The 26609-nt window shown below is 33.4% G+C and overlaps 2 protein-coding genes and 3 non-coding genes across 14 annotated transcripts in view; 3 read left to right on the top strand and 2 right to left on the bottom strand.

The window, feature by feature from the left end:
• Positions 1–11493, bottom strand: part of mamo (maternal gene required for meiosis) — a 198240-nt gene extending 186747 nt beyond the window's left edge. For 5 of the 9 annotated variants that reach the window (XR_015272290.1, XR_015272289.1, XM_086835640.1 and 2 more), the window contains exon 1: positions 392–1028. The gene's annotated coding sequence lies outside the window, so the exon portion shown is untranslated. Of the gene's footprint in view, positions 1–391; positions 1029–2932; positions 3047–10734; positions 11270–11417 lie in introns of those variants that run through there. The other 4 variants (XM_086835647.1, XM_086835651.1, XM_086835644.1 and 1 more) reach the window with 4 other exon arrangements.
• Positions 11494–11744: 251 nt separating this feature from the next.
• On the top strand, positions 11745–16012 carry ben (bendless). Of its 2 annotated transcripts, none has more exons than XM_020946991.2 (2): positions 11745–11982; positions 14152–16012. In XM_020946991.2, exon 2 carries the CDS (start codon positions 14268–14270, stop codon positions 14721–14723), a length of 456 nt encoding a protein of 151 aa, XP_020802650.1. In that variant the 5' UTR covers positions 11745–11982; positions 14152–14267; the 3' UTR covers positions 14724–16012. The 2 variants fall into 2 exon arrangements, with proteins under 2 accessions (XP_020802650.1, XP_086691788.1); XM_086835662.1 differs by lacking the exon at positions 11745–11982 and adding an exon at positions 12018–12232.
• A 9562-nt stretch (positions 16013–25574) lies between these two features.
• On the top strand, positions 25575–25647 carry TRNAR-UCG (transfer RNA arginine (anticodon UCG)). Its single transcript has one exon. It is a non-coding gene; the product is annotated as a tRNA-Arg (tRNA).
• A 180-nt stretch (positions 25648–25827) lies between these two features.
• Positions 25828–25909, top strand: TRNAS-CGA (transfer RNA serine (anticodon CGA)). Its single transcript has one exon. It is a non-coding gene; the product is annotated as a tRNA-Ser (tRNA).
• A 188-nt stretch (positions 25910–26097) lies between these two features.
• TRNAR-UCG (transfer RNA arginine (anticodon UCG)) lies at positions 26098–26170 on the bottom strand. The gene has a single exon. It is a non-coding gene; the product is annotated as a tRNA-Arg (tRNA).
• Between the last annotated feature and the right edge of the window lie 439 nt (positions 26171–26609).

A 26609-nucleotide genomic window follows, 5' to 3' on the forward strand; every position in this document is an offset into this window, starting at 1 on the left:
GCTTTCACATTGTTTTTGATTTTAATCCTTAAAACTCCTCAATGTTACATTAATTTGAAGTTTGGCTTAAAAAATCCCTTCATAGGATCATAGGATCAAAAACACTTTAGAGAAAAGTCACTGAAAAAATCCTAGAGAAAAATCCTCAAGTGATTTTTTTTAAAACACTGGTTAAACACTTTTGTTTTTATTTATTTTAAAATCTCTGAAAAATTCTGGCTGCAGTTTTCACTTTTCAAGAGATATATTTTTATGTTCAGAGAGGATAAAAACAGAAAAAACAGGATTCAACACCAGAAAAAAATATATATTTATTACACGTCGCGAAGGATAAATATTTTGGGAATATTACTATTACGAATTTAAATATTTTTGTAAATATCTTGATTACTTTTTTGTTTTCCTTTTTTTTTTTCCTTTTGTATTAATGGAATTATTGGTTGTATGTTGGTGTGTTGTTGTGATTTGCTGTTACTGGCTGTTGGTGTGCTGTTGTTGTTGTTGATGTTGTATCAGTTGTTGCAATTTAAAATTGTTGCTGCTGTTATTTATTTTTATTATTATTATTCTTTTTTTTATGATTTATTATTATTTTTATTTTGTATATTTTTATTTGTATTTTGTATTTTTTTTTTTTGTTTAGCCGAGACAGAGAGAGAGAGATTGGATATTCTTCCGCGAATTGCGTACGAACGCGACAACGTGCGGATCTGTTATGATTCAATACGTTTTCGATACGTTTCGTTTCGTGAACGTTTCGCTTACGTTGCCGGACACCAACACACACAGACACACACACACCAACACTAGCTCACACATGCACATGCACACACATCCAGTGTCGCCCCCTGCACACTCACTCACTACACACTACACAACGCAGAATGCAAAAAACAAAAAAAAAATATGTAAGTTCAGTTGGAAAAAAGCGAAAAAACTCCACTCGAAATGTGAGCTTCTCACTCACTGCGCGAACTCCTCATCACACACACACACACACACACCTTGGTGCTACTCCTACTCCCACTCCACCCCCTCCTTTTCCTCCACCTCCTCCCTACTTCGACAGAGCGAAGAGTGCAAAACGCATTTTGCATGTGTGCGCGCTGCGCTGCCGCAGCTGGCCGCTGGCAGAGCTGATGCCAACGCCGGCAGAAGCTGCTCTTGCAGTTTTTTGTGCGAATCACTCACTCACTCACTCACACTCACTCGGTGTCTCTCTCTCACTCGCCCAGCTCTTTCTAAGCTCCCCAAAAACGAGGCAAAGCCTTTGGGGCCAAAAAAAGAGAGAAAGAGAGGAAAGAGAGTCGCCTAGAACTTTGAGTGGATTTGCAAGGAAGCAAAACTATTTCAAGATCAGATTTTCTTTTTTTGGGTGGGACTTTTCTTGTGCATATTTTGAGGGCAATATCCTTTTTTAATAATTTTATTAAAGAAATAATTTTTTGAGGAGCATAAGTTTAGCTTTTCTTGAAGAAATACATATTTTTAATATATATTTTATTAATTTTATAGCAATTTTTTTAAGATCTTGGACTTGTTATTTTCTATAAGATGATAGTGTCTTTTTTGTAAGGAAACGTTACTTGAAAATGGCTATATTATATTATAGTTTTAATGTTTTTTTGTTTGAAAAATAGTTTTTAATTCTTTTGATACTTTTACAGTTTTTTTTTTATTATTTTTTTATTTTCATTGAAAAAATGTTTCATTAATTATAAAGACAACTGTTTTACCAATTCTTTAATCATAATCATTCAGCAGTTTATTTTCTAGAAGAAGATTCTAGAAGATTAATAAATATAATTTAAAAATTCATATATAAATATTCATTAAAAAATCAAGGATCATTACTCATTTAAAAAATATATATATAAATAAAGTTCGCTAAATTTGTTTGAAACTGTTTTAAAATTGCCTTTTAATTCTGGTTTACTTTTAAAAAGCTGATTTGAGTTAAAAATTTGTTGATTAGGAATTTTTAAAGTTCTGTGATCAAAATGTTCCATAGATTAGAAATTATTTAACTATTTTTAGTTTTATTAAGTAATAACTTATTAGTTTTGATTTCAACACCTATTTTTGTTAAGCCTTTTAGGTTTAAAAAATCTAATTTTCTTATTTAAAGAAAGTCAAAAGCACGCCAAGATCTTACTAAGGAAATTTTATTAAGAAAATATCTCAAATACATTAATTTCTATAAATTTCCCAAGCGATCGATTACTCAAAAAAATTCTTTTTAACAAAAATACATAAAGTAACATGATTTTCTTTAATTTTCTAAATAAGAATTTATATTTATAAAATAAAATTAAGCAGAACTCAGAAAGAACTAATTATTTGAATATTTATTTATCTATATTTCTATATTTATTCATTAGTTTAATTATTTTTAATTTAGCCACAATAAGACACTTTCAAGTACATCATTTATATTATTTTTTATACATTTTTTTGTATAGTTTTTATATTACAGGTTGAAAGAGATAGACGTAGAGAAAGAGAGGGCAGCGTAAAGATTTTCCGGCAGAATTTCTGTCACTAAAAAAAACACAATAGAAAAAAGATCTTCGAGAGGAGAAAGTAAAGCTGATTTCATCACATTTTTTTTTTTTTTTCTTTTTTAAATTATTTTTTTGAGGGTGAAACAGTAAAAAAAATTACTAAAGAAAAGCCACGAATGATGGAATTTTATGCGGTATTTTCGTATTCAAGTGTTTTGGTTTTTTGTTTAGTTTTTATCAGTTTTTAGTCGCATTTTGTTCCTCTGTTTTCCCCAGTTTTGTTTGTATTTTTCTCCAAGTTTATTTCTAGTTTTTATTCATATTTTTTTAGGCAAAAAAAAAATATATATTAAAAAAAAAAAATTAAAATTGTTTCGCGAATTTTTGTAGCGCTTTTGCGATATTCTCTTGCGCTTTTCTGCACTCACACACGCGAAGCGACGAGGAGCAAACGAGACAACCGAATGAGCAGACCAACTGACTGAGAATTTTTTGCGAATTTTTTGCAACAACACAAAACCGCTGCCGCTGTTGCCACTGCTGCTGTTGCGTCGACGCTGGCAGAGCGGACAACGGTGGCAGCGGCAGAGGCTGGGCTCCAAACAAAAGCAAACCAAAAAAAAATAGGAGAAAAAACTAAAATAAAAAAAACTAGCAAGAAAAATGTGTTGGACAGAAAAATGGGGGGAAAAAACTAACTGAAAAAAGGCAAAGAAACTACACTCATACACACACGCACACACACACGACTTGCATTGGTCAGAGTTTCAAAAGTTTTTTTTCGGGTAAGAGCGAGAGAGCAAGAGAGATCCCTCGCATCCCGCTCGCACGCTTAGCAACATGTTGCTAGCCGGTGGCCAAAAAATTAAATGAAGAAAAAAAAAAGCCACGCACACACAAAGAGCCAAAGAGAGAGAGAGAGAGAGAGAGAGAGCAGCATGCGAATTCTTCTTTGCCTTGTTTGCGAATTCTCTTTCATTGCGAATTTTTATCAGCTCACTCACTCACTCTCCCGCACACAAATACACCTGCGTTGCCCGCCGCTGTCGACGCTCTTTTTTCGACGCTATCGCCCTCCCCCTCTTTTCTTTCACTCGCTCTCTCTCTCTCTCTCTCTTTCTCTCAGCGGAGAGATCCGCTTAGTTTTGGTTTCTTTCTTTTTTTTGGTTTTTTGCACACATGGAACTAGCAGAAGTTTTTGCGAAATCAAATACAACAACAACAAAAGCAATATAACAAAAAAAAAAAAAAAATTGGCGAACGAAGAGGAGCAGCAAAAGCGAATAAAAAAGATAACTTGACGAGCTTTGAGTTAGAAAAAAAAAGAAACAGAAACAAAAAAAAAAAGAAATTGATTTGCCTAAAAAAAATTGCGCGCTTTTTTTATGGGAAATAGAGAAACAGAAAATTGATTAATCGCATTTCTATTTTTTTTTTACCGATCACTAGATATTTGAAGATCAATATATTGGGTGCTTAAATTAACATAATCCCTTGTGTTTTTAACGGAAAAGGGGAAATAATTAACTAGTTTAGTTAACATTAGGGCTTTTTAGATTTTTTCATATTTTTAATATTTCTTTAAAATATTTTTTGTATTATTAAAGTTATATTAGTTTACTTATTCATAACTTCTATGTTTATACTTACGTATTTAAGTGTATTTTTATACATTTACTTGATTTATTAATATTTTTATTATACTTATTATTCACTTATTTATTATGATTTAGATTCCATTTGTATACCTCTTCAGGGTATTCTAATTGTAGTCAGAAGCTCATAGCTCATGAAGGATTCATTTCCGACCCTATAAATCATATATATCCTTGATCAGCATTAAAAGCCGAATCGATCTAGCCATCTCCGGAAGAAAAATAAAATTCTAAATATTTTCAACATTTTTTAAGGGGTTCAATCAATAAAATTGTCAACAAAAAAATGAAAAAATTTTTAATTTATTTTTTTTTTGAATTGAGTACGCAAATTTATTAACTTATTAAAAACTAACATGGAACAACTTTCCGATTTAAAATTAATGCATTTTTGGCTTAGTTATGCGATTTTTTAAACATTAATTTGTCGAAAAAATTGTCATATAAAAATATCGATAAATATTGATCCAAAGAAAGCGAATAGTTATGATCAATTTCTGATACCATCCTATAATTCAATTGCAAACTGTAAGGGTATATAAATTTAGGCTTTTTGATGTTATTATTAGCTGATATTTTTAATATTCTTTAAAAATATATATAAAGAGGTTAAAATATATTTAAAAAATGTTATATTTATCCATTATATATAGTAATTATTTGCTTTAAAATAAATACCTAACACGCAGTCACAGTTCTACACTCACTTCCAGAGAGCTTTTCAACCCCTAAAAGATCTCCACAGTTTAGAAGCCAGTGTGCCAACGATCAAGCCACAGACTGCAAAACTGTAAGTAGAAAGCTTTTTGCTGGAAGAGAATGCAAAAAATTGCTTAACAAAAGCCACCCTCTTTGTGGTGTTTTGTTTTTGTTTTCCTTTTCCGTTTTTTGCACTTTCATCGTTGGTTTTGTTTTTATTTGCGAATTCGTTGTTTGCTCAATAAAATCGAAAATGCGAAGCCAAAAAATAAAAACAAAAATACATATATATGTAAAAAAAAAGATGAAAAGAAAAACGCATTTGGGAGAAAGCAGGTGCAGAGGCGGGGGGTGTGTTTCTAGGACTTTTCTGTCTGCACGCAGTCGCCATACACACACACACACTCACACAGAAAAACACTCGAATAAACTCTGTGTGTGCCAGACATTGACTTAAAAAAAATACAAAAAAAAACACGAAAAATATACGAAAAACGGCGACAACAACTCTATGCCTATGTTGCACCACCCGCAACCGAAAAAAAAAAGAAAACACACAGCCGACAGGACGCAATTTTCCACCCACACATATATACAGGCACGCAGACAGGACTTCGACTTCGTCCCTTTTCGTTCGTCCTCGTCCTCGTCCTGGTCGTCGTCGTTGTCGTTTTCTTCTCCTTCTGCATCTTGATATTTTTTTGTGTCTGCTTCTTTTTTGTTGGCCCTGCGTTGCCAAGGGTTTCCTTTGTTCCTTCAGCCGCCCGAAACCACCCACCGAGATCCCACCCCCAAGGCCGCGACGACCCAAGTCTGTTGCACTCACAAAAAGGACGCGAGCGACCCCAAAAACAACAACAACAGCAACAACAAACAGAAGCGTCAAGTTAAGGGGGGGAGGCAGAAAGGGGCCAGGACATCGAACCCCGGGATACCCTTTTAGCCAAAGAATTGTTGTATTTCCAAAAATAAAATATATATGTAGATAATTATCAATGGTACTAGGGATCCTTAGGGTCTGGTAGCAGGATACTCGACATCTTTTAAGCCAATATAAGTCACAATAATGTTCTATTTGAATTAACTTAAACTATACTTAATTTTTTTTAATAATATTTCTGCAATTTTAATTATATTGAATGACCTCAGACCTAGAATAATAACTATAATAATATTAAATAATTTATTATAATGACTTACTTAATTTTTTAATATTATTTAAACATAAATTTATATAATTAATAACTCATTTCTATATTTTAAATTCTTTAATTTCCATAGAAAAACAATAAGATCAACAAGTAAGAAGTCAAAACAGGACTATGGAATACCCGGTAACTACAGCTTAGCTTAGTTTCCTTGACAGCCAGGACATAAACCCTTAAGAGCCACAGTTTGCAAGTTACTGAGGTGTATTTTCAAGTGTATTTTTTTATTTAAAAAAAAATATAAAGATATATAGAATATTTGTGACTTCTAAAATTCCTTTATATTAAAATTTCTAAGACAAGATATAAACAAAAATAAATAAATCAAATAAAGGTTGTCAATTATAAATTGGAAGTAAATAATAAGTAAATTAAGAAGGTCTCATAGAAATAAACACAATTAAAATAATGTAATTAGAAAGATAAATAAAAACCGTTGAAATATGTAGATTTAGATACATTTTTTGTTTAAATTTACCGATTTCTTTAGGCATTAGTAAGCATTGCGGGTTTTAGAACCCCACTTTATAAACTAAGAACTCTCAAGAACGTATCTACCAAATTTGGTATTTCTCGCTCTTCTAGTCTCCGAGATATAGCCTCCTAAACACTCCATCAAGGACATTTCTAAATCGATTCGTCTGCTGAGACTGATCAAGAACCCTCAAAGGGGGGCACAAAATACCGTTGTAGCGGGTGTAAGCACACACAAACAATAATAACAACAACAACGGGTATAATGACTAACGGATACTTTTTGCCTCACGTTTATTTTGTTTTTTTTGTTTGTGTTACGTCCTTTTCGCTTGTTGTTTTTGTTTTTGCGTGTGCGTCTAACCCTCGCCTTTCACCACCCACCACCCTAACAATGTGTTTTCTTTTTTTTCGGAAAAATCACTTGTTCCTGCCCTTCGACAGCAACAACAAAAACAAACAAACAAATAAAGAAGCAAAAAGGAAAGCGGCGCTTCTTTTTGTTTGTGTTTTTGCCTTATTTGTTTTGCTCGTTTTGTTCGTTGCGTTTTTTCGGACTCAAGAGCGGACAGCCTTCTCTCTCTCAAACTCTCTCTCGCTCTTTCACTTGTTCGTAGCTCTCTTCGGATGCATTCGTGCTGCAGGCGTAGAAGAGTGTGTGTGTGAATTCTGATTGGTATTGTTGCTGGCAACAAGTTCTCCTTTGGCAACATGTTGCCAAGTGTAAATTGAGTTAAAAAATATAAAAAAGTAAAATTTGAAGAAAGTTTGGAAAGTTTATTGTTGTTGATTTAGAGACGTTTGGATTTCGCCATTTTTTATAGTTTGAAAAATAGTTAGATGTTAAATAAATATTAATTATTTTATAAGTTATTTGATGTACAATGTTTTTTTGAATTCTTTTATAATGAAATAAAAAAATAATATTAGCAACAAACTAAAATAAATAATCTTAACGTATATATTTATTATCCTCTTGTAGAGGGGTATTTTAATTTCAGTCAGAAGCTTGTAACATTGTGAAGGAACCATTTCCGACCCTATAAATCATATATATTCTTGATCAGCATGAACAGCCGAGTCGATCTAGCCATCTCCGGCAGAGAAAAACAAATTTTAAATTTTTTCAAAATTTTTAAGGGATTAAATAGTTAAAATTGTCACAAAAAAATTGTCAAAAATATAAATTTTTATTTTTTTTAAATTGAGTATGCAGATTTATTAACCTACAAAAATCTAACACACAAATGCATTCCGATTTAAAATCAATGCATTTTTGGCTTAGTTATGAGTTTTTCAAACATGAATTTATCCAAAAAATTGTCATATAAAAATATTAAAAAATAATATATAAAATATAATATAATATATAAAATAACGATTGAAAGAATGCGAATATTTGAAGCTCAGTTATACTCGATTTGCGATACGATCCTATAATTTAAATAAAAACTGCAAGGGTATATAAATTTAAACTATCCGAAGTCAGTTTTCCTGTTTCTTTTTATATTAAAATATCATATTTCTTTATAATTGAAAAAAGTCTTAATTACTTTATTATTTACTTTCTAAAATTGTTTAAAAAAACTAGCATTACTTGTTTGTGTTTAAAAATTTGATATTGAATTTGATTTGAGGAAACGTTTAAAGTATCAAAAATTAACTCTATTAAAAAGCATTTTCTTATAAACATTTGAGCTCAAAGCACTTTTTAAATGTATAGTAAATATAATATATTATAATTTGAAGACAATTCATTTCTTTTATGAATTATAATACACTTCACACATCATTTACTTAAATACCAAAGTTAATGATTTAAATTACAATCATCCCGTTAAGAGAATGCAATATATTGTGGCGTTTCAAAGTTCTTACAACCCTGTAATAAAAAAACGCCAGAAAAAACCCCTAGAAAACTACGCCATGTTTTTGTAACTATGGCAGGGAGTCTCTATTGTCGGCCATTAAAAAACAATGGAGTGTAGTGATAAAAGTGCAGCGTGAATATCAACATTAAATATTGATAAATAATAAATACTTATTTAACAGAATGAAATAAAAATAGGGCTCAGGTGAAATATTACTTTGTTATTTATTTGATTAAAGAAAATTGAAAGTTAATACTAGTTTATCTATGTAAAGGTTATATTAATGTAAAAAATTTTATATTTGTCTGAAAAAAAAACTTGAAAGATGCTGAAATTTCTTATTTGAATAATTAATTTAACTTTATCAACTTAATGAAATGAACAAACATATTAAAACCTGCTTTCATTTAAATACATTTATTGATTCATTTGGTGAAGATGATATTTTTCTCTATTCGTTCTAACGTAAATATTTATATTTAAAACAAAAAAGATAAGTATCTTCTAGAAGCCGTAGTTTATATACCTTTGCAGTTTGCAATTGAAATATAGGATTAAATTCGAAATTTATTAAAACTAAGCTTAAAATATTCTGCATTTAATCAATACTTATCCATATTTTTTCATGTCGATTTATTCGATAAATCAAAGTTTAAAAAACGCATAACTAAGCCAAAAATGCATTCATTTTAATTCGGAAAGCTTTCCTATGTAAGTTTTTATTAATCTGCATACTCAATTTAAAATATACAACAATTTTTAACATTTAATTTTTTTTATTTTAATTTTAACGATGAAACCCCTTTAAAAATATCGACAAAATTTATACATTTTTTTTCTCTGTCGGAGATGGCTAGATCGACTCGGCTGTTGATGCTGATCAAGAATATATGTGGATTATGGTGTCGGAAATGACTCCTTCACTCAGGTACAGGCTTCTGATTAAAATAATAATAAAAATCCTTCTCTTCGTTACCATTCCCTTTTTACTCTTAATTAAAACTGTGTTTCCTTTAGTTACCCCAATCCCCCCCCAAAGTTTGATAACTGTAAATGAAATCTGGGAATCTGAATTTCTAACAGAAAAAAAAAAACGTTCTTACAGTTACAGTTAGAAAGCTCTAAGAAGCTACCCCCCACTTCTCTTCCACATCACCATTCAACCCCCTCCCCCTCCCCACACTATCGACACTCTTTTTCAAAGATCAGCTGTCGCAATAAAAAGTTAGCCATAAACAAAACAGTAAAAAAAAAAAAAGAAAAGTAAAAGAAAAACAGAAACATGCACTAAAACAGCTGCAACTCAAGAGCAAATAAAGGTCGCCGGCCCCTCTCTCTCCCACACAAACACACACACTCACACTCTTTCAACACTCCCCAACCCACCACCCACCACACCACACCACACATCGATTTGGCTGCGTAAGGAAAAGCAGCGCAGTTGCAGCAGAGAGAGTCAGGTTGCTCGTTCTCGCTCAGGCTTGTGGGCTGGGTTTAACTATCGTTGCCCAGCCTAAAAACAGAGATCACACACGTGTGTGTTTGTGTGTGTGGGTTTGTATGAGTATGAGAGTGCGAGATAAAAACAAACAGCAACAACTGCAAAAAGGGCAACAACAGCAAAAGGCAGCCATATGCATAACACACTCACGCTCGCACATGCATAGGCCGCAATGCAATCGAGCGAATACGAATGATAAATAACATGTGTGCGAGCGAGTGAGAGGCTCTGGCGGTTGTTGTTGCTGTTTTTTTTTTTTTTTTTTAGTTTTCTGCCTTTTGCGCTGTTTTTGTTGCCCTCTTGTGCGTCCATTGGGCATTGCATTCGATGTGTGTCTGTGTGAGAGTGTGTGAGCGAGAGTGGCAGTGTGTGTGTGTTCGTTCGGACAGCCTCTCTTTTTTAAAAACGCATAAATGTTGATTACACCAAAAAAATTGACAATTTGTTGTGTTGCTTGCTGTTTCACTTCATTTTTCGGACTTTTCCTTTTGCCTGCTTTTTGTGTTTGTATGAATGTTTTTTTTTTTCTGCCTGTACTTTTAAATATTTCGCACTCGCTCACTCTTGGTCAGAATGTACTGAAAAAAATGGGAATAGAGAACGCTGGGAAATACTAATTATATTATAAGCTTTGACTAACATTTTTGTGAGCCAATAAATTATTATTAATAGTAACTAATAATCATGATGTTAAGGCCATAGCAATTTTTGTAAAAATATAAATATGTAAAATAATATTGTGAAATTAAAAATACGCAGACAAATTAAAATAAAATAATATTTAAAACAATAAATCATAAAATAGTAAAACATAATACTCACTTGCAACATAAACTTAGCAAAGCCGCAAAAGCTCCGCTTACTGGAAGCTTAAAGCAGAAGAGGTAAAACGGTAACGAAATTTAACGGTTTCGGGATAAACGGTAACGGGTGCGTATACACAGAACAAAACACACACTGATTATTTCACTTCACAATTCAATTTGGACCAGGCACACAAAAAAAAAAAAGAAAAAAACTGGAAGTGATTATTTCACTTTCACATTTCACATTTTCACATAAAAAAAAATAAAAAAAAACAAACACTAACTCATTTTTCACTGCACTTTTTCACTTGCACCCGTCCCCGTCACACGCACAAATTAAAAACTTTACAAAACACACGCGTCGCGAACCGAATGAATTGTGTTTGCATTTAGATCGTGGCGTTCAATAATTTTGATCATCTCTCTCTCAAAATGCCGTAATGCAGTGGCATTCCTCTAGAAAACCTTCCACGGATCGCCAAATATGTGCGAAAACCGTTTGAGACACCACGCAGGTGTCCGCAACAACATAACGGGATCTGCCATTGGAACTGCAACGAAAGAAGAAAAAAAGCATACAGAGGCTTTATTTAACTAAACGACCATTACACAGTTCAACTACGGCTACACCTGAAGCATATGTAACTCCTTTTTATTGTTTACTTTATCAAACTCCCTCTTAATTTACAATAAACTCACCTTTTCCTCCAATTGCAACTTATCACCGCCGCTTTTCGATCTATGCACTGCTGACAAAAAGCTAAATGCCACAAAACTCACCCTTGCATCGTGTCGGCAAGCTGAATGCTATGAAATCACGACACTTTGACAGCCGCTAAGCGGTAGAGTTGTCGAGATTAAGGATTATTTACTTATTACCCAATTAAAAGTGCTTGCTAAAAAGCTCAACTCAATAAGAAAACACAAGACCAACCTTAAAAGTTGATTATAAAATATAAATATATATTCATTAAATGCTTTTAAAGGGAAAAATTTTTAACTAAAATTTTAATTGTCTACAATCAGCGCTCTGGCAACCCTGCCACTCTGACATTGCCGCTCTCACGCACACAACACATGCAAACGCTGGTCTCACCTACGCGCGCACACAAGCAAAAGGCGAAATTTTTTTCGAGTGTTCGACATTCATAATTTTTTGTGGTGGAGCTGCCTGCAAAAAAAAACGAGGAATTAAGCGAATAACTAACAAAATTAAAGCGCCAGATACGCAGAAAAATCACCAATTGCTTGGCGCCGCATCGCTGTGAGTTTGTGTTTATCCACATTTTCATATTATAGAGAAAAAACAACAGAAAAAGAAGTACAACTCGGTGTGAACAACAACAAAATGCAGGAGAAGAAGAAGCAGGAGTAAAATTTAATAAAGATAAAGAAGAGCCACACGAAAGACGAAGAAAAATCCAAGAAAAGTGTAAAACCTCCGATTAAAGGCGGATATATTGTTGTTTAAAGAAAAATTTATAAAACGTTCAACAAAATCTGCTGTCCAAGTGGTGTGCATGTGTTTTTTTCCGTCATTGCAAGCGACTGTGTGTGTGTGTGTGTGCGTGTGTTAATATGCAAGAAAACAAGAACTACTGCATATTAGTTAAGAAATCCGCCAGGCACTTTTGTTTAAATTAAAATTCAGCATAAATGCGGCGCTTTTTTTTTCTCCGCCGCTCGCCTTCTTTGTCTCGCATATTCTTCTTTGCGGCTTTGTCTTTTTCGTGCGTCTGCCTTTGTGTGCGTGTGTCGGTGTTTTCGTATGTGTGTGTGGGTGTGTGTGTGCGTGCGCAAAAATTTCTGCCAGCAAAAGGAAAAGGAGAATACAAAAAAAAAAAAAGAAACTAAAATCTTATTAGGTGTTTCTTTTAAGTAAATTGCCCACGTTATTGATTTTCCAATTACCCGGCACCCCCACCCCCCTCTCGTTCTTCACGTTCCGTTTGTTTGTTCTCCTGCTTTCGGCCGCCTCCCTTTGCTACGTGCAGTTGTCACCCAAAAGGGAAATCAATAAATTTTAATACAATAAAAGCCGCACACTGGCAAAAAATACGTAGATCTGTTTATTGCTTTAGTTATGAAAACAAAAATTACGTGCTTTTGTTTATTGTCTTTGTGATAATTAAATTTCTGTAGATTTTTGGCTTGTGCGTCATTTCAATCGGCTTTTGTTTACCTTTGTTTCGTTCTTTTCCACCCCCTTATTAGACCTCTACACTTGGATAATATTTGGAATATAATAAATAATACAAAGCTATTATTTTTAATTAAAAATGGATCATTTTTCTTATCAGTTTTATGTTAAAATGGTTAAAAAAAAATAAAATGAAACTTCTAGAAAATTCTAGACTTTCTAGTCAAAAAATTGTCAAATTTTTATGAAATTAAAACACTTTCTACGAGTTGTTTATAATTGTTTTATGAATTTTTGTTTAAGTGAAGAACATTGATTTATTTTATTTAGTCCAGATTAAGTAGACTTTTATTTAGAGTGTAGGAATGCTGCTCAAAGGAGCTGCAAGGTCACGCTAAAAGGGGTGGAAAATAAAAGCCGGTGGAGTAGGTTGGACTTCAAAGTTTCCTTTTAAAATATACAGTGAAAATCCTTGAGTTAAGTTAAACACTGATTAAAATACAGTTTATTTTTGATACCTAACATATGTAGGTGCTTTGAAAGTATGAAGATATAACATTAAGATGAAAATACCTTTATATTTGCTAAGGAAACTTGGCTTAACTTCTGTTAGTTGTTAAAAAATTATTAAATTATCCAGAATTTCTTTAAATAATACGATTTTTAAATGGAAAAACCTTTAATTTATAAGATAACTTCTTAAATTGTTTAACTTAACCTCTTAAAATTTTTATTCTTTTAAAATAAGTTTTGTGGCTGGCGAAATTCTACAGGAAAACTTTCTTGAGGAAAGTGAAAGCCACGAATCAAGCCGGAATTCGCCCAACTACCACCCACCACACACACAAACACACACACTCACAAACACACGTATGCATTAGAGACGTCCTTGAGCAATATAAAAGAAATATGTATTCTATTCGGAATGTAAATCTCATTACAATTGTTGCTGATTAGCATTTATTTAAATATTAGTTATATATAAAGTTATGTAGTTTCAAAGTGAATCTAGTAATCTTTCACTAAACAGTCAAAAGTCAAATGGTCTGGTTAAAAGTACAAATTTAGTTTTCTGTTTGAAATTATTAAAATCCAGCAAAGTAATATTAAAGCAGAATTTTCATTAACTATACTTACGAAGATTAAAATTAATAAGAAACGCGGCGAGGAAGTTATATGTAAGATTCTAATTTATAATTATAAAATATATAATATAAATTATTAAGATGTATAAATTTGCTATATTTCTTCTCTAACTCTTCTTTTCCTACAAATATATTTTCACACCTACAGATAACCCCGAAAGCGCTGTATAAGAGGAAAACTCCTTGAGATTACGCCCCCGCACACACACACACACTCTCCGCCCCGAAGAGGAAGCTTTGTTGCAAGAAAAAAAGAAAGAGAAAATGTCGAGTCTGCCACGTCGCATTATCAAGGAGACGCAGCGCCTAATGCAGGAGCCTGTGCCCGGTATCAATGCCATTCCGGATGAGAATAATGCCCGTTACTTTCATGTGATTGTGACCGGACCAAATGATTCACCCTTCGAGGGTGGTGTCTTTAAATTGGAATTATTCCTGCCGGAAGATTATCCAATGTCGGCGCCAAAAGTACGTTTCATCACGAAGATCTATCATCCGAATATCGATCGCTTGGGACGCATTTGTCTCGATGTCCTTAAGGACAAATGGAGTCCTGCTTTGCAAATTCGCACCATATTGCTATCGATTCAGGCCCTGCTCAGTGCACCCAATCCCGATGATCCATTGGCCAACGATGTGGCCGAATTGTGGAAGGTCAACGAAGCGGAGGCCATACGCAATGCCCGCGAATGGACCCAGAAATATGCCGTCGAAGACTGAACACCCGAACTCCCACGAATTGCAGCTGGAAAATTGATGGCGAATCGGATTTTCCAAATTCATGGGATGGTCGGCGGCTGGGGATTAAATGCATACTTTAAAAACAACCAGAAAAACCTAAGGCTTAATACGAAAGAAAACATAAACATAATGATGATCATGATGATGGTGATGATGATGATGCTGATGGTTAGATGAGCGAGGAGGGATTTAAAAACAATAATCATTTAATTTCTTTTTTTTTTTTTGCAAAACTTCTCGGGCGGGATATACATAATATATAATATATATAAATATATTTTTTTGCAACCAAGAGATCGGGGGCGATCAACACAAGGAGGAGGAGGAGATTAGGAGAGGATAGCGAAAAGCATTCAAATATATTAGTTGTATACACAATACATGTATCCGAAATACACACACACACATTGGTTCTATAATTTCCCTTTAATTTTTGGGTGGCTTCCAAAGCCCCACACACACTTATAAATATATATATTGTAATTGTAAACAAATAATCGATACAACAACGCCCACATAAACATTAACCCATGTAGTAGAGAGCATCAAAAAATAAATAAAATGGATACGCAAACTTGAACTTGAAGGGTTTTTTTTTGTTTTTTAAATCAAATTATATATTGACAAAATTGTCAGTTTGAATTGTAAATTTAAATTTAAAATTTTAAAATTCCTAAGTGATTGTATCGTTTCATTAATTTGGAAGAGTTCACCATTCGATTATTGATACTTGAGTTTTGCCTGGGTTGTGTGTTATAATTCTTAATACTAAATATTATGAATGTTTTAACCCCGAATTATGTTTTCATTTCAATGGAGCCTTTAAGCTATTAGTAATTTTCAAAAAATAAAAAAAAAAATAATGAAATTCAAATAAAAATTATGATACAAAACAAAAACCAACAATAAAAGCATACAATATATATTTATACAAAACAAAATTAAATGTAGTGGCTTGATTTTGTTCAAAAAAAAAAAAAAATATACAACAAATTATGTACAGTTATTAATTTCCTTTTCACCCAAAATAAAAAAAAATAAAAACAAAAAAAAAACACTAAAGGATAAACACAAACACAGAAACAATAGCAACAACAACAAAAGCAACCATAAATCAAAGAAAAATAATTTAAAAAAAGAACAGCAAATAAAAATCAAGTGAATCTTGAATTCAGTTTTTTATTTAAATTAATTTTTTTTCTAAGAAAAAAATAAAGATGAAAACAAAATAAAAATGAAAAAAATCAATAAAAATCTTTAAAAAAATATATTGATGGTTTTTAATTATTTTGTGGGGGTTGTAATTTGATTTCCAATCGAATTCCCAAGTGGTTAAAGTTGAACTATAATTCCCAACTGGTTAGAGTTGTTCTATAATTCCCAACTGGTTGAAGCTGCACTGTAATTCTCAATAGGTTCGCTCTGCAACTTAAACTTTTTCCTATGGGAAAGGATGTAAAACTAAGCAAACTGCTCCTTTGACATTAGATCCTTGCGACTTTCTTTTCTATTTTTTGACAAACATCTTATTGCCTTTAAATAAAATTTAAGTATATTCAAACCTTAAAAATTTGACATATTTTTAAATATTACTTTAGGCCCAATATATTGTGTTTACCTTCCCAAAGACAACGGCAGTTGTCAATCATTTCGGTTTGAAGCTTGAAAGGGCTTTGGGACTTTATTTTTTTTTTATCCTGGCCTCCCTCTAAGTCCAGCTTAACCCTATGCTGGCCCCTGTCCACTTGGACACCCCCCAAGGGGGAAAAAATGTTTTTCAGCTCGTCTCTATTTTTTTTTTACATTTTCTGTGTGTGCTTCTGTGTGTGTTTTGGCCACTCCCCCCGAAAAAACCGAACCGGAGACCTTTTTCCCCGCCTCTGATTGGGTGCTCTTCGCTTGGCTATACCCTATATATAGATATATATATGTATATATCCTGGTACTGGCGATTTCGAGGCCCCTCTGACCAAATGTCGAACCTAAAAGGAATTTTTCCATCTGTTTTTTCCGCTTTTCTTTTCTATTTTTTTTTTTGTTATTATTATTATTTTTTTTGTGCTGCCGGTGTTGTGTTCTTGACTCTTTTTTTTTAAGCTTAGTTTTTCCTGTCCTGCAAGTGGGTGGTCTTGGTGGAATTTTCAGGGAATTACAGAGAAAAACGCATATGCAAAATGTGTGTGTGTGTGTGGGTGTGTAAGGATTTTTATCGGCAGCTTCATTGTGTGTGCCAGACAAAAAATAGATAGGGAAAGCATTGGAGAATGTGGGGGCGGTGGGTGGAAAATAGTGTGGAAATTAAGGCTGTAAAGTGGGTTAGGATGGGCAGTAATTGGGAGAATATATATGGCGGGAAAAGGATGGAAATTAGGGGTAACGAGTGGAAAAAATTTGAATAGTAGTGTGGCTATTAATCGTTAGTAGTTTTTCCAGTTTTCCCCTTTTTTTTGCTTACCAACTATAAACTTTTTTTGGTTCAAGAAACTTCTGGGAAATCTTTTTGTTAAAAGATTTCTTATTTGATTAATATTTTCCAGCATTTTTGGTTAATCTAGAAATAAAAAATAGAAGAAAAATATTTTTAATAATTTAACTTCCTGTTTCTTATTTTAAAATATTAAAAACAAAGGATCAGTACACTTTATTCATTTTATTTATGGTTAAAATGAGTAATATAAGTAACTAAGTAAGAAAGTAAATAAAAAAATAAATAAATAAATAAAATAAATAAAAGACAAAAAATACTATTTTTTTTTAATTTTATGGGTTCTTATTGGCTAAAGTCAATTAGTATCTCACTCAGCATCGCAATTCGTTGCCATTTCTTTTAGTTCTAAACATTGTTTTGTAGTTTTTTGTACAATTTAGCTTACTTTTTTTTCGGGGTACAGTCAACCCCAAAGGGTAGCCAGTTCTACCTTTCTCTTTCACTCTTACACACACACACACACCCACCGAATGCGCCATTTTTGTTTGAAAGCTAATCGAAAAAGGGCGTACAGCCTAGCACCGAAAAAGAACTAACACACACACACGTGCTACCTAACGTAATGCAATGTCCGGAAGTACAGTCAGCTCCCAAAAAGACCAGTACACCCAAAGCTAGCGAGAGAGTGAGATAGATAGATAGGGTGTAAGAGTGAGAGTGAGAGAGGAGGAAACTGCCACTCGCATCGCATTCAGCAAAACATCATCAAAATTGTAAAAATAAACAAAAGCCAACATGCATAAAACCAATTTCCATTAGGGCCAACACACACACACACGACGCAGCAGACACACGACGCAGCAGACACACACGCACATGCAACTCTGTGTGTGCACTATCGCTATCCCACTCTGTATCCCTCTCTCTCTGTCTGGCCTGCCTTCTGTCCATTGCAGCATTGAACAAAGTTTCGGGCTTAGATGATGTTTTTTACCCCCTTTTTCCGGTTGACGTGGGGGGGGGGGGTTCAAGCGAAACTGGACAGGACTGAACAGGACTGAACGGGACTGGACGGGACTGGCCAGGACTGGTGTGGAGTGGACTTTGGTCTCTGTGTCTGCCTATGGCCACCGAAAAATCCTCAAAAATAAAGGATCAAGAGGAGGGAACCGGGTTCTATGTGAGTGAGCTGTATCCTTAATTGATATCGCAGCAAGGAATTTCTGTGCCATCTCCCCCCCCCCCCCGAACTCTCTGAAATAAAATGGAAAAATACGTTAAAGGAACAAACCAGGCTTCGGACAGGATGAGCTCTCTGTGCGCTATACTTTTGTTTAGTGATGGGAATTAAGCTTGTTAGATATTATTATATATGATAGGTGCTTAGGTTTAGATAGTACCTGGAAATAGGTAGAATTAAGGTACATTTAAGAATTTTATATTCTGAATTCTAATGTGTTAAGAAAGTTCTATTCAACGATACATTTTTTTATGTGGCTTGATCGGTAGTTTATCGTATAAGGTTCCATTCCAACCTTAATTATTTTCATATTTATATGTCTCTTCTAGGTACTTGGGTATAATTTCTTGATTAAGTTTGATTGTTTACTATTTTCATACATACAAAAATATTAAGACACCTGTTTTCAAATATATATTTATTTGGTCTACTCTGAATATTTCCCTATTCGATAGTTAATCGTATAAATTTTCTTTTATATTTAGGTACCGTTTATATTTTTAGGTACCTTTTCGATACTTGGGTACAATTTCTTGATTTTATTTAAATTCTAAAATAATCAAGATAGCTGTTTATAATGATTTATATATTTTATACACTCAACTCTTTCAGTTTCTTATAGTTTATGGTATTAGGTTCCTTTATATTAAGATACTTTTCTTACATAACATAATTTATAAGGTACTTGGGATGTTGTACCTTTTTTTAGGGGATCCTTTTTAAGATACTTTTCATATATAACATAATTATTAAGGTACTTGTGACATTGTACCTTATTTTAGGGGTACCTTAGACCACATATAGCCCTGATAAACATTTCTCTATAGATTCTGACCCCTTAGCATGGCCTAAACAATGGTTACCTTGTCCATCACTGGATATAGTATCTCTCCAAAGGCAAAAGGGGCTTAAGCACACACGCATGCAGTGGGAGGGCTTTTCTTTTTTTATATTTTCTTTTCATTTTCCTTTTTTTTGGGGGAGGTTGGGGGGGGGGGGGTGGGGGGAAGGCATTGCAAACGCAACGAGGATACTGCATGCGATAGGTCGGAAATTTTCTGCCGAGCTCGCAATCAACTCTTTGGACCAGGAGATATATCCACCGCACCAGGCACACCACACCGCACCCCACACCTACACCTTTACCCGCTCCCCTCTCCCTTCCCTCCCCCCCCCCCCCCTCCTGTCGCCTGGCCACTTTTCATGGCGGCGCACCTGCAGCACGAATGTGCAAGGGGGCTGCAAATTTCTGGGGGTTGTGTGTGCTCTGTGCTGTGTGCTGTGCAGGACGCAGTAAAATGGCGGCATCCCAGGCCTTTGGGCTTGGCCAAAGTCCATGTGTGTTTGTGTGTGTGTGTGTGTGTGGTGTGTGTGGTGTGCGTGTGTCTATCCCCTAGAAGACCCCTGGGTGTGTGCATGTGTGTGCTGCGTTTCCATTTTCCTCCTTTTTGTTTTGACTCGCCTTGTAGGCACCACCGACCATCCATGGTCCTGCCCCCTCCCACCAATGCAACGAAATGCGAAGTTCATGCAACTTAGGTCTAGGGATGTCTGTCTCTATTTGAGTGTGTGTGTGTTTTTTGGGCGGGGACGAGTGGGTGGATGGGTGGGTGTGTGAATCTTTCGGTGCGTTGCATGTCTGCCCCAAACACACACACACACACTCACACACATCCTTTGGACACACACATTCAGTACATATATAAGTATGGACAGATAGATAGTGGAGTACAGTGCGTTATGGTAAATTAAGAAGGTAAAATAATAGGTTTTCCAAGTTATAGAATATAATATTTATAGATTAAAGATTTTCAAAGGATTCTAATTTTACTTTTTATTAACTTATGCGATGGTTATTGTTATTGGATTTCAATCTATTCCTCTAGTTTTCAACTCTATTAAGAAAAAAAAACCCAAAAAAATGCTTCCAAACTATAAAAATCAGCTAGATCATTTTGCAAATGTAACCCAAATTACTTTATTTTTTACCTTTGAGTAGATTGTTAAGTTGATAATTTGCTTATCTTTAAATCCATTAAAATACGACACCCAAAAGTAGGACAGTAAACGTTTTATCCTATTAAAAAATAGCAAAATCAGCAAGGTCACACTGAAAATGCATCCTTACCAACTTAATTGCATACTTTTTTGCGCATTTTCCATCAAAGCTAAAGCCTTATTATTTGTTTTTCTGTTTTACAATTCAAATATAAAGTTCAAAAGGTCTTAAAAATAGTATTATACAAATGTATTCCATAAAATCTATTAAATCCAAATTTATTATCATAAAGTACACAATTATGTCTCGCACTGTAGTTCGCTTTTACACAAGGTTGTATTTACGGATATGTGCGCACATATCCAATGAATAGCCGCAGTGCCCTGTCCATCTTCTCATGTTCATTTTCCCCAATGGCAGCCTATAGAAAGTTTCCGGGAATTAAGTTAACAAAACACTAGTGAGTATTTATAAATATATAAATATACAAATGTATCGATAAGTATCTGTAAATCAATCTGGTTATGCTTTTGTTTGGTTTCTATTAAACCTAAATGAATTAGGATATTAACAAATATAATACTTTCAGGTAACTTGTACTTGGGTTTTGGGTTAGTAACATTTTAAATTGAATTCTAAAATATTAATTCGTCAATTAAATATTAGATTTTTAAAGACAATTTCCGATTTTACCCCGATTTAATCGTAATCTTAGGGCCTTTATGCAATATTATATAAACAGTGATCTTTAATCCTAACAAAAATGCTACCAAATCAATATAATATGATTACAAAACACCTTTTACTTTTATTTATATTTCCTGTTTTTGATATAAATAAATGTTTCTAATACTGCACAACTATTTATTGCAGTTTTTCTATTTATTTGTATTTATTTGTTACATTTCCATTATTATTCTGCTCTTTACCCTACAACCCTGTTTTTAGTTGAGTTTTATTTTTTACACTTTGAAACAGTTTGACGTTGACGACGACCAAAAAAGTGGACGACCGCCTACGAAACACGCCTATTGTTGCCACCTCCCACAAACACACACACACATGCAGACACACACACACATGCAGACACACACACACATGCACCCACACATTGATGGAGAAACATTCGAACATTTGCTTCGCATGTGGGCCTGGCAACCCTTTCAAAAAAGGGACGCGCGTCCATTTGAGAGCGCGATTACACCAAGGAAAAAATAAATAATATTATTAATTTTGTTTAAATGAAATGTTGTTAAATAAAAGATAATGAATAATAATTGAATAAGGTATTTGAAATATATAATAATATATAGAGTGTTATAATCTGTTATAGGGTTGCCTCCTATTCTTTTTAAATATTTGTATTTGTTGTTTATGATTTTATAAACTCTTATGTGGCATTTTAATTTAATTGAAATTTCCTTATGTTATATAGATATATTTATGAATATTTGCAATGATTATATTTAATATTTTCCGTGTAGGGTTGCTGTATTGTGAATGGGTCTGGGGCTACCCTGGTTTTTGGGAACGGCCGGACCGAACTTAACCGACAACCGACGCTTTGGGCGCATTTCGCTTAACGTTTTTCAAGCAGAAAATCGATAAGTGCGCACGTACAGGAACATATATACCATATATACCCGCCGCACCGCATCGCACACAGATATACTATATATATATATATATAAATATATATATATATATTTACGTATATCCCATTGCACATGGTGTATATATATATATCAGTATGTGTGTGTGTGTGTGTGGGGCAACACAACATCATGCGTCGTAGGCCAGAGATGGTTTTCAGTTTTCCCCAACTGCAAATGGATGAGAAACAGTCGAAAGCCAAGGGAGCTCAGGGGGGGCGGGGAAAATGCTAAGGGAAAATGCTATATAGTGCAGTTGGGAAAAATGGTGGAATATGGGGGGGAGTATGGGAAAGTAGTTGGAAATCCCTACGTGCGCTTTGCTGTTTCATCAATTATTTATTTCGGTTTTGTGCCACTGGACACACAAGAGGGTTCCAGGGGCGGGGAGAGTGGAGAAATGAAGGAGCATTGGGAGCCTGGCAATGGCTAAGGACAAAGCCCAGTACGTCAGCCAGGGTTGCCATCCCTTAACAAAGTTCCTTGCTACATACAAACAACATTTACCATATTGTTTACTCGACTGTTTCCATCAAATATTCAGAGATCAATTGAAGCGGAATATGCTTCGAGTTTCCTACATAATTTAGAAAGTTTTTTCTTCTCTTTTTTTTTGTTTCTTTTTTTTAAATTGTATAATAATAGGAGGAAAAATTGTAGTTTAAATTGTGGTAATAATAATGAAATGGGAATGTTTAGAAAGATATAGAAGGAATTATTGAGACAAACCTCTTAAAAATAATGATTCCTTGAAATCGAGTTGAAGATGGTGTTTTCTAATTTATATTCATAAAGATATATGCGATATATCTAAGTATATTTTATATTTTTTATATATTATATAAATATTCCATATGTTTTTTATATATTTCCCTAAAAAAACAACTATTTAATGGCCTTCTTGAAACTCCCTTTTCCACTTAGAAAAAGCTTGTCTAACTTTGGTTTGAGGGGAGGAAGAAGAAAATCTAAAAAGAAACATTAATCATGAATTCGGGGGAATTAGTGAGGGGTGGGGCGAAAAGAGTTGGTTACAAACCCACCCACCCACTTTGGATTTTTGCAGGATTTTTTGACCAGGCCGAAAGGCAGGCGGCATTGTTACCACAACCATCAATAATAACGCAATGTGGCAATGGGCAAGGCACCACCAAGGAGCTGACAGAATTAGTTGCAAAAATTTATTTATGACTCTTTGTTGGGCCGAGGCATTGTTGTTACCTGTGCGCCGCCTTTGCCCCTCCTCCCCTCTTGTACCCGCCCACCTGTGCCTGATTTATGGCGCCCCGATAGTGCTGCCAATAATTGGCCAAAAGAAGCGGCAAGCAGCAAGAACTTTTGTCTCCATCCCAAAAGTTTATTTTCCACTAGATGTAAACACTCGGAGAAAAATTAGGGGGATTTTTGGGTAAAATAGGTCATTTTTAGGCAAGTATTTGAGGGACTTTAACAATAAAGTTTGATTATTTTAAAAATTTAATTGTAATATAAGTCTGAAATGTGTTTTATGTATTAATAAAAATTAAATAAATAAAAATTTCAAGTGTAACTTTTGTTATATTAATTAAATATTAATTTTATAAAAATTTAAATAATAAAATCAATATTATTTTAATTAAATATTGCAATTTTAATTGTACAATTTAGCAAAAGTTTAGTTTATTAATAAACTTTGTTTATTTAGCAGCGTGAATTGTAAAATAAAGTGCTCAAGTGCTTTTATATATTAATACAACATTTTTAAATTACATTTCTAATTAAAAAGATAAGCAAAACTTGATTATTTCATCAATTTACAAACTTTATTTTGCAACTTTAAATGTAAAATTAAATAAAAATGCACCAAGATATTTATAATATGTTTTCTATTTGAATTTTAAATGCCAAATGATTTTAGAAAATATTTGTAGTGTACAAAAACTTGTTATTAAATTACAGAATATAGGTGGACACGAAAAAGAAAAGTTTTCCCTAAGAAAAAACTACCATTTCATATAGAAATATTTAACCCAAGGTATATAAAAACATTAATTTAATATTTAAAAAAACTCCTAGTGTCTGTTGTTTTTTTATTTTTTTTTTATTTTGGCTTTTGTCATGGCCGTGGCAGAAATCTCATTAAGTTTTACATGCAACGTAGAACCGACATGCAAACTGCATTCGAAACAGAGCTAGGGGAATCCCCCTCCTGTTGCCAAGTGCGTGGCAAGACAGAGCGAGATAGAGAGCGTGTGTGTGCGCAAGAAAGAGAGAGTGGAAGTGGGAGTGAGAGGGAGAGGGAGACGAGGCTGATTAGCATATTACCATGTAATTAGATAGTTCGTAATTAATTTTAATTGTAACCGGCAGCAAAGGAAAAAAAAAAACAGAAACAGAAACACAAAAATGAAGAAAAATAAAAGAAATAATTTCGGACTTTCTCAAGGAAAGAACTAAACAGAGGTCAAATCGGGGCAAATAAAAGTAAGATTTTATAGGGGGCTTATAAGCAATAAATTTTAAAATAAACTTGATAAAACTTAAGGTTAAAAATTATATAAATAAAAAGAAAGACCTGCAAAACAAATTAATACAAAAAATCATCTTTAAACTCCTTTTAAATATATTTACTACATTAATTTAACCCTCTAAAAGCGTTATTTTTAGGGTTCCTTCTTATGATATATTCCTGAAACTTCTTAAATTATTACATCTATAATTTAACTCAAATTCCCCTGATTATTCATTGAAACGCAGACGAAAAGCAAACACACAAAAAAAAGTTTGGGAAAATGCGTTTGCCGCAGACACAAATTATCGATCCAACCAGTACACACACATACACAGAGAGGAAAAGTTTAAGCAGTCCCAAAAAAGTAAAACACTTGACTAAGACCCCCCCTTTCCCCTCTTCCTCATCCTTAAAGAAGGGATGTGGGTGGCTTTCCACGGGCAACGGAATGTTTATTGCAGCAACTTCTACTTCAACTCGGTCTTGATAAAATAATTATGACCTACCACAATATGGTCGTAAATAAGCTGGCCAATTGTCCCAACTTGGTTTTGTTACCAAAAATATATATGTATATAAATAGCAAAAGCAAAGCTCAAGGTACATTGCCCTTAGGGAGAGCTATAAATAGATATAATTATTAAAGTAATTAATAAGGTAAAAGTTTGGGGTATAAAGTTACCTTCCTCATTAGAACATTATTATCAATATAAATAAGTAAATAAAATGAATTAAACTCATCTTTGTGAATAATAAGCTAAAAAAACCTTACAAATATAATAAACACTTCAAAAAAAAAATTCATTTTGGTATAAAAACTTAAGTGAGAATCGAACCCATGTTCTTAGTTTAATGTTTTTCGCATTTTGCGCGCTGCTTAACCCACCCCCTCTTTTGCTTTCTCTCCCTCTAACTATTGCCATCTCCCTCTCACCACCACTCACTATAGTTTTGTTCTCACTCCAGGTTCTCACGGCCTCTCTCACGTTTTATTTGTTGTTAGCTCCCCGTACACCAACTGACCGTGTGGCCTAATGGATAAGGCGTCGGACTTCGGATCCGAAGATTGCAGGTTCGAGTCCTGTCACGGTCGAACAGAACAAACTTTTTTTTTTATTATTTTTTAAGCTCTATTCCCGATATTTACTTTTTTATAAAAATATTCATTCAATTAGTTTAATCAAGTGTAAAGAATCGAAATAAATCGAATAGAATATGCGAATTTAGTGTGCAGAATCTTAAGAAGCTGATTGGACACCACGAGCTCCACGGAGCAGTCGTGGCCGAGTGGTTAAGGCGTCTGACTCGAAATCAGATTCCCTCTGGGAGCGTAGGTTCGAATCCTACCGGCTGCGAAATGGTTAAGACCTTTTTTTTATAATGTGTATTTCAATTTAAAAAATTGTGTATTAATTAAATAATATTTTTAATATACAAATCTTTAAGAATATATAAAATTAAGCTTGTTTTAATCCAATTTTCAGTGATATTATTTAGAAAAAAAATCATATTAAAATAAAACTCAACAAAAAGTTACATCTGTCGACCGTGACAGGACTCGAACCTGCAATCTTCGGATCCGAAGTCCGACGCCTTATCCATTGGGCCACACGGTCGGTTACGTAATAAGCTTCTCAAGTTTCAAACATCAACTTGGATGTAAGCTATTACATATTTTATTTTTAACTATTAACTATATATTAACTATAATAATTTTAATTTAATTATAAGAAGATTTATTTTAAAAGTAAAGAAAATACCTATGATGTTTAAATAATTTTAAGAATTATATGTGATATTTATAATAAGAAATTTTTAAGTGTAATTTAATCTTTAATAAAGCTAATTTAAGAAGCCGACAACAAAGTTAGTTGGTCATAAAATCATTGTTTTGCATGTAAAATTGATTATAAGCAAGTCAAAAATGATTTGATTTTAATTTGGAAAGCTTTCTGTATTGAGGTTTATTAGAACACTAGCATATTGGTCTTGAATATTTAAAATATTAAGAATTGTATAAATTTTGTTGATGCTAATGATCTTATCTCTAAGAAA

This window comes from Drosophila serrata, unplaced genomic scaffold, assembly GCF_035046125.1.
Source record: "Drosophila serrata isolate PLE 108 unplaced genomic scaffold, ASM3504612v1 contig_276, whole genome shotgun sequence".
Taxonomy (NCBI): domain Eukaryota; kingdom Metazoa; phylum Arthropoda; class Insecta; order Diptera; family Drosophilidae; genus Drosophila; species Drosophila serrata.